This window comes from Phoca vitulina, unplaced genomic scaffold (genome assembly GCF_004348235.1).
Source record: "Phoca vitulina isolate PV1807 unplaced genomic scaffold, GSC_HSeal_1.0 scaffold66, whole genome shotgun sequence".
Classification (NCBI taxonomy): Eukaryota; Metazoa; Chordata; class Mammalia; order Carnivora; family Phocidae; genus Phoca; species Phoca vitulina.
The window spans coordinates 4661827-4674157 of NW_022589769.1; the positions used below are offsets into that span (position 1 = coordinate 4661827).

Genomic DNA, 12331 nt, shown 5'->3' on the forward strand with positions numbered 1-12331 from the left:
TGACCAGCTGTCCTCCACTCAGCTTTCAGCACCTGTGTCTTGTGGAGCAACTTAGAACCGTTTGTTCTTGGCCAGCTGCATCTGCTTCCATGTCCCCACCGCCCCTCCCCCCTTCATATCTAGTAATGAGACTGGTGCATCCCACACTTTTGGAGGACTCCCTCTGGGGCTCAGTTTGAGGTAACCAGCTGCCCAGTGTCTCCCTGGCTGCAGCTGGAGGCCTGTGGGGGCAGAGTCCTGAGGAGGGGTATGAGCAAGACTGGGCGGGCCTCCTGGCTCCTTGATGGGCCCGTCGGTGGGGGAGGGCCTCACAGAAGAGGTGATCCATGGCTGAAACCTGAAGGAGGCTCCGAGTCCCTCAGGATGGCCCGTGCCGAGACCCAGAGGCCTGCGAGAAGGGGAGTGGGTCTGCTCTGTGGCAAACGAAGCAGGGAGGAGTGCAGGAGACGGGCAGGGTGTGAACCACCCAAGGGGCTGGGGTGCACGTGTGCTGGAGGGTCGGGCATCCATGGGGTGCAGGCGGTGGCTGAGCCCTGGGTGTAGATGCAGCCGCCCCTGGGAACCACGGAAGGCAGACAAAAGATCCAGGGCAGGAGGTGAACAGGGATAGCTGGAGGGACCAGTGGCAAAGCCGAGGAGATCTCTGAAGAGCTGGAGGGGGGTGGCCCGTAGCGTCTGAGGCAGCAGCTGCTCGCCTGCTGGCTCACCTCTGCTTCCGCCTGGCCAGCAGTCTTCCTGGGGTCCGGCCGGTGAGCTCCACTGCCAGGCATGAGTGTCTGGCGGGCCCCCTACCAAGCCCCAGACTCTGCCTCCAGCCCTGGATTGGAGGAGGCTGCGCGTCGGGGAGTGGAGGGCAGAGTTCCTGGATGTCCTCCTGAGACAGGCACACCTTTTCTGTAAAGGGCCAGATGGTACGTATTTCAGGCCATGCAGCGGGACCCTCTGTTCCCGTCATGCAAAAGCAGCCGCAGACTGTATGCGAACGGGTGAGTGTGGCTGCATTCCGGTAAAATACTGCCGTGCCCCGCCCTGTCCAGTGAGGCTGGCAGTGCCCGCTGAGGGGGTTGCCCGGGCTCCCAGGAGGGCACTTGAGGGGTCTGGGATTTGGTGAGGGAGAACTATGTTTTTTTCCTACTCTGTTGCCTGCCCCGAACAAGGTCAAGTTTCCATAATGGATCAGGTTTTTGTTAGATGGGCCCTCTATGGGCAGAAGTTGACAACAAACAAAACAAAATATGATTTCGTTCATGTACTTGTTTGCTTTCACGTTAAGGCCCCTGCTGCAAAATGGCGTAAATGTTTGTTCGCAGATTTCTTTTTTTTTTTTTTTTTTAAAGATTTTATTTATTTATTTGAGAGAGAGAGAATGAGAGACAGAGAGCATGAGAGGGAGGAGGGTCAGAGGGAGAAGCAGACTCCCTGCTGAGCAGGGAGCCCGATGCGGCACTCGATCCCGGGACTCCAGGATCATGACCTGAGCCGAAGGCAGTTGCTTAACCAACTGAGCCACCCAGGCGCCCTGTTCGCAGATTTCTAGTGTTTTATGGCTGCACTTCACATTGAAATGATTCCATTTGAAATCTATTTGGATATATAACAGAAGCAGGGATGTAAGATTTGTTTCTTGCTCCCAAAATGGCAACATTTATGGACAGATTCATCCTTTCTGCCGTGATTCGAGAAGCTGCTCTTTATCCCAGATCAGTTTCTTACGGTTAAAGTGAACATTGTCCTGTGTACTTGGCCAGATTTGCTCGGCGGTTCTCTGAAGCCAACCAAGGAACCGATTTTTGAGGTGGATGGTCGTCTGCCTTCAGCCTGGGGCAAGGCAGACCCCGGCTCAGCCAGGCTCTACGGGGGCTGCGGCGCAGAGATGCTGCTTCTCTGGCACTTGAAACGTGTGTTGCGGCAGGTAATCAAGAGGAAGAAGACCACAGCGATAGAGACTAAACCAGTAATGCGACGTGCAGTGCCAGGGGGCGGAGAGAAAGGGACACGTTAGGGAGTGCCTGTGCCGGGTTTTGTCACTGGTGCTTGGGGAAATAGCCTGTTTATGTGATCTGTGGAAACCAACCCCAGTGTCACCTGCTGTCCTTACTGCCCGAGAAGGCAGCGAGGTGAACGCGCATGAAAGTAAAGTCTGTCCCGAGCGTTTGTTCGTGGATAGCTGCCGACTTGGGACGTTCATCATGGGTGGCTCTTGGCTACTGTGCTCAGGGTCACTTCAAGACAAGCCTGTGGCCGAGCTCGCTCATTCCAGCTACTGTGGCTCTTTGCTGGAAGAGCATTCGTGTTTTCTGGGACTTTCTGGGGACTGCTGCCTCCTCCAGTTGTCTTTCCCCCATGGAATATGCAGTTTTTAGCTGCAAAGTCTGAGGGGCAGTATCTGGGATCCCTTCATGCCATGCCCCCAAAACCCAGACACACCGTCTCTTCCAAGTGACACCTCATTCTTTGAGTCTGATTTCCCACGTTGCCCATGGTGATCTTGTCGGACACTTCAGAAAATTCTGTTATCTAGTCTGCTGCTCTAGGGCTTAGAAAACTTAAAAAAAAAAACTTTTATTTCCCAAGGTTGAGGTACACAGGAACTCCATAAAGTCTCCTGACTCCTGAAAATGTGCTCGATTGAACCAAGTCCTACTTGGGTAGTCACGGCTACCTCGTCCCCATCTTGCCGTCCCCTGCTGTTGAAGGAGAAGCCACTACTTACAGTGATAGGTAACATGTTGAGTGTTTACTATGTGCTGGGTATGCTCTGAGCACCCCATTGACATATTACATATTGAATCCTTATGACACTGTATGAACTTAGCAACTATTGAGATCCCAGTTTTGTAGATAAGGGAGTTGATGCGCAGAGAGGGTGGGTAACTTGCCCGGAGTTACCCAGCTGCAGGTCAGAATTTGAACCCGGGTCCCCTGTTTTAAAATTCAGGACCCTGAACCACTTCTCTGCATTTGCTGCAGTGTATCTGCCAGGCTGGGAACTCAATTTTACTCCTGAATCCTTCTGCAGGGAATGTGGCATCATCACCCCTTTGTATTTTTGCAAAGGTGGAAGCCCATTTGAGGATACAAGGCCTGGTACCTTCAAACTCCAGTGGCTGAGCTGGGGTTTGAAGTCGGATCTGCCTAGCCCAGGAGCCTGTTGATAGCAGCTCTTTATGGATCCTGCCCCTGTCTTCGGAGTGGAAGCTGCTGGAACCCGCACCTGACCACCTTGCCCCACCCGGCTCCCCACTAAGGCGACTTTGTTCCAGCTCTTGGTCCTGCCAAAGGCCTTTTCCACAATTCTTGGACTTAGGGTGTGGAAAGTGACTTCAGATCCTATGGCCTTATCCCAATGTGGGTTTCTGCTCTGTACTGAGCGTCCACATTATGTGGTTGTGAAAAGTAAAACGACGTGTCAGGTGCTGATAGTTTGCACATAGAAAGTGGTCATCACATAGCAGCTTTACTCCTGTTGTTAGTTTCCATGGTACTGTAGTTGGGTAAGAATAGTCTAGGTCACCCATTGTCATGAACCTTAACCAAGCACCCAACGTGGTGGACTTTTGGGGACCCAAGGTGCATAACGTTTTGTGCGTCTTTAAGGAGTTGTAAGCTAATTGTAAGAGACAAGTGGTTAATTATTGCACATTCTGCAACTTGTTTGAGGGGTGGGGAAATCCCGGAGGGCTTCCTAGACGATGTGCCTTTTCATCTGGGCCTGAATAAAGGAGTAGGGTTTTATCAGACTGGAAGTTGGGCGTGAATGTGAGAAAAGACACACTCTGACCATGAAACCCGACAATTCATGTATAGGGTCAAGATAGTGCAGTTATAAATCATTCCAGAGAGTCTCCCAGGACGGCCTCTGTTCAGAGGCTGCTGTCTCTGCAGTTGAGGCCAGGCAAAGGGGCTGCAGGCGTGTCATAAGGCTCATGTGTGTGGGTGGTGACGTGCTCCCTCCCGCAGAGGCTTGGCAGAGCGGGGGGCAGGGGGAACTGAGCAGTCCAGGGCACCCCGTGCTGAGCGCCCTGGCGGTGGTGTGTGTGGGGGGTGCCCTGCTGTGCACATGAGCTCTGCAGAGCTCTCCTGATGCTTAGGTCCAGTGCCAGTGGGTCACTGGTGTGAATCAGACGTGTGTGCTGTCCTGCCCCCACACAGAAGGCTTGCGGATGGAGTGTAGTTTCTCCTATTCAGAGGGGGTTGCGCTAGGGTTTGGGGGAGGGAGGATGAACAGGTGGAGCACCAGGGACTTGGGGGGCAGCAGGACTGTGTTGTGTGATTCTGTAACGGTGGTCACAGGTCAGTACGATGTTCCGAACTCCTAGAGTGTACGATGCCAAGAGCCAACCCTGATGGTAACTTTGGGTGGTTCCAGCGCGTCAGTGTAGGCTCCTCAGTCGTAACAAATGTCCCGCTGTGGTGGGGATGGTGATGGTGGGGGAGGCTGTGCCTGTGTGGGGGCAGGGGGTGTGCGGAAAACCTCTGCATCTTAGAAACTGCTTTAAAACATAGTCTGTTGAAGAAAAAAAGTCTCACTTCTTCCAGCCTCCTGGCAACTCACTGCAAATGCGTACCTTTTCTTCTGTCCCTGTAAGAAGTTTAGACCAGTAGAGAACCCTAGTGGGAAGGTGGTTTTGTAGGAAAACTCGGGAAGCAAGCAGTCCTTGGAGGGCAGGAGCGATTTCCGGGTTTGTGTCCACAGTCCACGACTGCTGGCCACTGGTACTGGGCCTCTCTCTCTCTCTCTTTTTTTTAAGATTTTATTTATTCATCAGAGAGAGAGAGACAGAAAGCACAAGCAGGGGGGAGAGGTAGAGGGAGAAGCAGACTCCCTGCTGAGCTGGGAGCCCGATATGGGACTCGATCCCAGGACCCTGAGGTCATGACCTGAGTCGAAGGCAGACGCTTAACCGACTGAGCCACCCAGGCATCCCTGTGCTGGGCTTCTTGAAGAGAAAGGCCAACTAGATCTTATCCTGTCCTCCGCCCCCCCCCCCCCCCCGCGCCCCGCCTCCCCCTGGCTGTGGTGTCCTGGAAGAAATGACTGGGTTGTTTGTGTATGGCTCCCCCTCCCCCCCACATTTTCCAGTTAAAGTTGTACATGCTGAGTTCTTGTAAGTTATTTGCTGCAGGATGTAAGAGGCAGTGCTTTACCACAGTGCCTTCCCATCCCCTTTCGGAGTTGGGAAGCTGGGTGCTCTTTTTGCCTCTTGGATCCAAGGGAAAGGCTCAGAGAGGCTGAGACACTGGTATGAGCCCAAGAGCCAGGACCCTGCTTACCTGGTCAAGTTCAGAAGGCAAAGTCCTCTAGATCCTGTTTCATAATAGGCATCTGTGAATGTGTATTGTCCGCTCAAGAAATCCTCCTTTAAAGATCTTCCTTCCTTAATTTGGGAGCCTGGCTGTCTTGTTGGGAAGGTACATTGGACCCAGTGGGATACTCTGCAGACACCTACCGAGCCCGGCTGAGGCAGGTACACACCTGGCAGCTGTACCTGCTTCGTGCTCTGCTTCCTGTCTCTCCCGGGGTGCAGGGCAGCTTGGTCCCCGTTGTCTCGTCAGGCCTGTGAGCTCTGCTTAACCTTCCTTCCATCCTTCTCGGTCCTTGGCCCCAACCTGGCTCTTTCCTTTTCTAGCATCTTTTGTGGGAATGCTTTTTCTGCCTATTTTTTTTCTACTGAATTTTTTTCTACTGAATTTTCAAACGTTGAGCAAGGTTGCAAGGATCCTGTGTGACTGGGGCGCCTGGGTGGCTCAGTCGTTAAGCATCTGCCTTCAGCTTAGGTCATGATCCCAGCGTCCTGGGATCGAGCCCCGCATCGGGCTCCCTGCTCCGCGGGAAGCCTGCTTCTCCCTCTCCCACTCCCCCTGCTTGTGTTACCTCTCTTGCTGCGTCTCTGTCAAATAAATAAAATCTTAAAAAAAAAAAAAAGGATCCTGTATGATTCTGGTCTTGGAACATGTGCCGGGAACTGCACCCCCGCGGTCCTGGTTGTGGCCTCGTGACCTGGACGTGCCTTGTTTCTGGATCTAGCACACGTGTGACCTGGGTCTCTTTCCCGGCCCTCCTGCCTTCTGTCAGGGCCGTGGGTCTTCATGGCGGTGTCACCCGGGAGTCCGAGAACTCGGTTTAGATCCTGGCTCTGACATGAGAGGTGTGAGGTTGTGTGACTTCACCTGTCAGGGTGTGCTCTTCCTTTGTAAGATGCATTAATGTCCCTGTGAGGCGTCCGTGAAATCCAAGTTCCTCCATCTTTGCATGTGACCAGTAGCTGTTACTGTTTCCTGAGGTCCAATGCAGAGTTGAAAATGGGGAGATTTGGATTCAAATTCTAGCGCTGCCGGCATTTAATCTCCTTGAGCTCATGTGCACGCCCATAAAACAGCCTGTCGTGGTTGCCATGTGGCCCCGTGCGCTCACCGGGTGGGTCATTTGGCTGTGAGCTTTCTAGCAGCCAATCCCGAGAGGGAAACAGAATTTCACAGGGTTTGTTGGTGGGCAGGGGGGAACAAAACTGGCTCTCCCAAAGAAATCCAGAAGTTCTGGGTCTTGAGATCTGAGTGATACGGTAAACGTTTTTAATAGGTGGATAGATTGTGAAAACAGTTAAGTTTGATGAAGATAGGGAAGTTGGATGCTTATTTAAAAGAGTGGCTTTCTATCACTGAATGCTTTCCTAAGTGGAAGATACCCAAAAGAGTAGCTCCTGTAAGTAAAGAGGGACTGTGTATAGGAGAGGCCCCACCCCTTTCCAGTGTCACCTGTATACTAACGATAGAAGTCCGGGTAGGAAAAGCACGTCTCTTAGGAAACTTGGGTAAGTATTTCTGTGTCCACCTGGAGCCAAATGCCACTTGATCGGCTTGCTCATCTCTTTATAAACAGCTGTAACTGGGAACAGATCATTGTTCAGAGCAGATGTTGTCCAGTAGCAGGGGCCTGGAAAAGCGTGTAGAAGCTGCAAAGCAGTCTTTTTTTCCATAGCAGTGGAGTGTGCTGCCTAAAGAAACCCTCCACACTCCTCACTCTGCCCGGCACTCCCATTTTGTGTGGCTATTAAGTGATGAGCTGCGCCCACTGGGTCTTGGAGACTGCACAGGAATTAATTTTGAAAGGGAAAAAGGGAACTTGTCTAGACAGCTTGCCCTAAATAGCACATAACCCAGCTCGGTGAGGGGATGGTGAAACAGGCGGGATCTGCCGATTAATCTCGACTGTGCTTTTTTCCCTTAGGTGAACTGCGACAAGCCATTGTGGCCATGATGAACAGGAAGGACGAGCTGGAAGAAGAGAACAGGTATTCTGACTTTTCAGGCTTGAGGAGTTGTCTCTTGGACGTTACAGCTCTGGGACGGAGAGTCTCACAGATTAAGGAAATTTTGCTTTGACAGGATTGTGACCAATCATCTCTTCTTGTGTGGGATGTACCACTTGAGCGTTGGCAGGGATTGAAAACCCTCCAATCATGGCTCTACCTTAGAACACACTAAGAATTTGGTAAAGCAATATTCTCAAACATCTTTTTTTAAAAAGGGACTTTGAGATACAATTCACACATTATATAATTGACCCATTTCAAGGGTACGGTTCAGTGTTGGCAGACATGTGCAGCCATCACCAGGGTCCACTTCTAGAATGTTTTCACCACCTCACAGAGACCACCCCCGCCATACCTGTTAGTGGTCTTCCTCTGACCCCCCCCCCCCCCCCCAAAGCAGTCTTTGGAGTAACCTTTTATTTGAGGGCTTTTCTTACCATATTCCAAGCACTCAAATACTTAGTTTTCTCAAATCAGGGATACCTAGGGCAAGATGGTATTTGGCTTCTTTTTTACTTGTTCAGAAGAAGCCCAGTTGCAGAAAGCGAGCAGGTGAAGGACTTTATTCGTCTTGGGTATCCCTTGGTGGATACCTGCCCTGCGTTAGCTATGCTGCGCCCGTCTGGCTGCCTTGAATGTGAGCTTCTCGACTGGCTGGGGCGGTTGGTGGAGGGCCTTGCCTGCGGTTGTAGGCGAGGCTTCCGTGAGCCCGACTGTCCTGCCTCCCTGGGGGTTAGGGGACGTGCGTACATGTGCCTGTGTGTGTGCGTGTTCACGTGGCTCTCTTATTCTTCTACTCTGAGCAGGAATTAAGTGTCCATGGTGACAGGCAATCATGACTGTCCTTTTTAAACCTTATTTTGGGCCCTGCTTGACAAGCTTCTTCCTCATCCTTTATGGAAACACAGAAAAGCAAACAAGCCTGATTTCTAAAACAAAAGATAATTTTTTGAAAAAGGAATCTTGAGACAGCACAAATTTCCAACTAAAATAAACTTTAAATGAAGGGCTTGTAGCCATCACAGGATTCTTTTTCCTTGCACCAGCTGGAGCTGTTCTCTTTGGCAGAAGCCGTAGGTTCTGTCTCACCTTGTGAAGAACAGCAGTCACTGTCTGTCAATTTCTCCTAAGCAGCGGGGGGAAAAGATTGCACCATGTTTGTGTCAGGGGGTTCCAGGCCCCAAGAAGGGAGTTTTTCAAAGCTCTAAAGGAACGTGGGCCTCCGAGTTGAGTGAGTGATAGGGGGCCAGGGCCGGGGAGAGGGGGAAGGTTTGCCAAGTTCACAGTCACACTTCTTCCTCTATCCTGATGTCACCTGGCATGTGTACACTAGATTAGGGGTGTAGGTGCCCCAGAGTCAGTAAATGATCTCCAGAACAAACCATTTGAGGTCCAGTGAAGTCAACGGTAAGTCAGAACCATGTTTAGCTCACTTCTTGGTGGCAACTAGTGGTTCTTTCTGGAAGATCTGCCATCTTGTCTGCTTTTAAGACCAAGGGTGACCAGTGGATGTACTTTGGAGGGTTAACTCCCAAGCATGACGCAGAACAGGATCCCTGCCGTGTGAAACCAGATAAGGCTATAAAACACCACGTCTGCTTGTGTCACCCGGAGATGCCGGAGCAGGAGGCCGGTGTGTTTTGTGGGTAGAAGGGGAAATGAGAGGAGGCCTCTGTCCGTATTCCACTGTTACTGCTCACAGGACCCAGGTGGCCCATCCTGGCATCCCTGCCCTGGTTCAGTCTCTTCTCCAGTGCGGCTGTGACAAAATGGTCTCCTTTCATGTGCTGCCCCTTATGGTGGGATGCTTTGAAAGGGCTTGCCTCGGGGTCTCTGAACTCCTTGTTTACCCGTCATTGGCGCTACTTGGGCTGTGGGGGGCACAGAGCCTGGGCCACCTCCTGAGGCTCTTGAGCAGACGTGGGTGTCTGTGAATCCCCTTACCTGAGATAGACTGGAATGAGGGTTGATGCAGACCCTCATGGAAAATGAAGGGATGAGAACTTCGATAAATCCTTGTGTTGTGGCACGGTGGGCTCCGCGGGCGGTGCGTGAACACATGGCCCCTCTGCCCAGGTCTTTGCGGAACCTGCTGGACGGGGAGATGGAGCACTCAGCGGCCCTGCGGCAGGAGGTCGACACCTTGAAAAAGAAGGTGGCCGAGCAGGAGGAGCGGCACGTCCTGAAGATCCAGGCGCTGGCAAGGTAGGGGGGAGCAGGGGGCACGACAAGCAGGCGTGGGGGCTTTGTGCAAACCCCAAGCACACCCTTCACCGGCGCTTATAATTAAACAACAAAGACCAATGGAAATCTATGCATTTGAAATTTTAATTTAACTTACTGGGTAATTACTGCATAATATGTATGCATATGGCTCGAAATACAAAAGGTACACGCGGTAAACGATGCCATGCCCCTGGAGGCGGGCAGTGCTAGCCGGTCCAGAGATGCTCCTTCACCTCCTGCTCCTGCCTTCCTCCCACCTCCGTGAGAAATAGTCGTGTATTCCACGCCCCCCTCACTTGGCATCGTAGAGATGTTTCTCTACCGGGGTATGTGGGGCCGCCCTCTTTCTAATCGTGATCGCTTGTCGTCCGCACCAGCGTTGGTTCGATGACCAGGGTGCCCCCAGCCAGGCATCAGAGGTGGTTTGTGATGATCTGCTGAGGATGTTGTTTGTAATGATGCCACAGTGCATAACCTTTGCGTTCATCGCTTTGTTCTCCTGAATTTGTTGGAAAAACTCCTGGAAGTAGAATTGCTGGGTCCAAGTGCGGTAGTTTTCGAAGGTGGATAGAGGTCAACACCTCCTCGGCCCATTCCCTCTGCCTGTTACCCCCGCCCCCCAACCTTAGAGGCTGCGCTAACATGCGTCCCGCAGCAGCGGGTGAGAAGACCTGCTTCTGTCCAGCCATGCCCACAGGGGTTGGGCCCCACGTCTGGGTCCCTGATAACCTCACAGGCGAAAAGTGGCCCTGGCAAAATGGTTTTCATCTTCGTCTTCCTAATGATGAATACAGTTAAGCCTGTTCTTAATAAAGAGCCATTTTATTTCTTTCCTGTGATTTAGTTTGTGAGTTTTCTTTAATAAAATACAATCTCAAGTCCCATAAAAAATGTGGACTTTCCTGAATTTCTTCACATGCAAACATTTTTACGTACTGCACTTAAAATCTATAGCCTGTCATTTCTTAGTCTGCTTCTCTGAAGCACTTAGATTTCATGTTAATGGCTTTTACGTGCTCAGATGTGGCATTTCATTGAGCTAATGAACCACATGAAAATAATTTCCATTTATTGGACATTTGAGTTCGAGGTTTTTCCTGTTTTAAGGTAGGATAAGCAATTTATTGGTGGTTCTTTAAAGCTACTTTAAAATAAGACCAGGAGGGGTGCCTGGGTGGCTCAGTCAGTTGAGCGGCTGTCTCTTGGTTTTGGCCCTGGTCATAATCTCTGGGTCATGAGATGGAGCCCTGTGTTGGGCTCCGCACTCAGTCGGGAGCCTGCTTGAGGTTCTCTCCCTCTGCCCCTCTCCTTGCTTGTGTGTGCTCTCTAAAAAATAAATCTCTAAAAAAACCCCAAAAACAAAAAACAACAAAACAAACCCAGGAGCTGCAGTCCTGTGGATCTGCAGGGGGGTCCCGAGCTCCCGTGTTCACAGCGTTACTGTCCTGGTGCTCCCCAGTGATACGTGTGTGGAACTACTGGAATTGTTACGTATATGTAGTCAAACGTTGGCCCAATGATCCCATATCTAGTTTTAATGAGAACTTCTCTGCTTTCTTCATACTTTGAAATGCCCTCTCAAGAACATCAGACAGTTGAATGACAGCAAGTACAGTCCCCGGCATTTTCTCTACTGGGCCACTGTTCAGCCTGGCATGCCACGGTTCTGGGGTAGAATTGTGTGTGTTTACGATAAAGACTGAAGTGTGCAGACCCTCTGGTTCTGAGTCACAGACTGCTGTTCTCCGTCACTTTGGGATTGTGTTAGGAGGCTGCTTAGCCTTGAGTCCCCGCTCCGTTGCTTGCAGGTTGTGTTTCTGGGTGATGGCTGAACATGAGCAAGCGTGCATTTCTTCGTTGAGGATATAGATGATCTTCTGCACCAGAAAGGACAAAATGAGAGCTGTATTTGAAAGGACATGACGCTCTGGTTAGAAGCAGTTAAGTGTATTTTATAGGAAGTGTGTTTTAGTATATGATAATTCTGAGGAGAAGTTCAGCCCATGAATGCAATAGAAAAAATTAATTTCTTAAGCAACTTTTATAATCTGAAGTGTCCCTATTGGAACCGTGGGTAGCTAAGAGTGGAAGGTGCCTGAAGGTTTGCAGTCTGCATGTAGAAGGAACATCTGTGAAGGGGCACGTACTTGAGCAGGAGAACACAGGAAGGAAGCAAATGAAGCAGCTGGAGGTGTACGTTTTGATACGGGCCAACTGCTGACCTGTTCCAGAGAGTTCCTGTGCCAGTTGTTGGAACTTTCTTCTTGCTCCTGGCCACGGAAGGAGCGCGGTCAGTGCTGCCAGATGGTGGACCTGCGTGGACAGTTGTTGCTTGGGAGCCTGGGGTGCTGTTGATGACGGGGCCCAGGAAGGGTCACAGGCCAGAGGCGAGGCCCAGGTGCGTGCCCCGGGCTGTTCTGTTCTCACATCCACTTGTGTTCCGGTGGCAGGTGTCACAGTGCAGGTGGTTCAGCCTAGTGGTCAGTGGCACGGATGCTACCATCAGACTGTGGGGGTCCAGTCATGGTTTCGCTACTGCTTAGTTGTGTGAGCCTGAGCAAACGACTCCTTCGTTCCCTTAGCTGTAAGGTGAGGATAAGAAAACCCTGGACCTCACCGTTGTTGTAGGATAAAATGGGAGTGTGTGTCGGTTCAGTAAATGTGCTTCGTAAGTGCTCAATAAATGTTAACGGTCATTATCCTTTTTCTTTAGTATAATAATTATATTACTAAGAAACCTTATCTAATCAAAACCTAAATTTTAATGGCAATGGTGCAGAAAGAATTAAATG

General features: G+C 51.0%; 1 protein-coding gene across 1 annotated transcript in view; it reads left to right on the forward strand.

Annotated features, from left to right (window-relative positions):
• Positions 1-12331, forward strand: part of SNX29 (sorting nexin 29) — a 510558-nt gene that overhangs the window by 113825 nt on the left and 384402 nt on the right. The window contains exons 12-13 of the mRNA XM_032392169.1: positions 7229-7292; positions 9390-9518. Coding sequence (XP_032248060.1) covers positions 7229-7292; positions 9390-9518 — 193 coding nt within the window. The remainder of the gene's footprint in view (positions 1-7228; positions 7293-9389; positions 9519-12331) is intronic.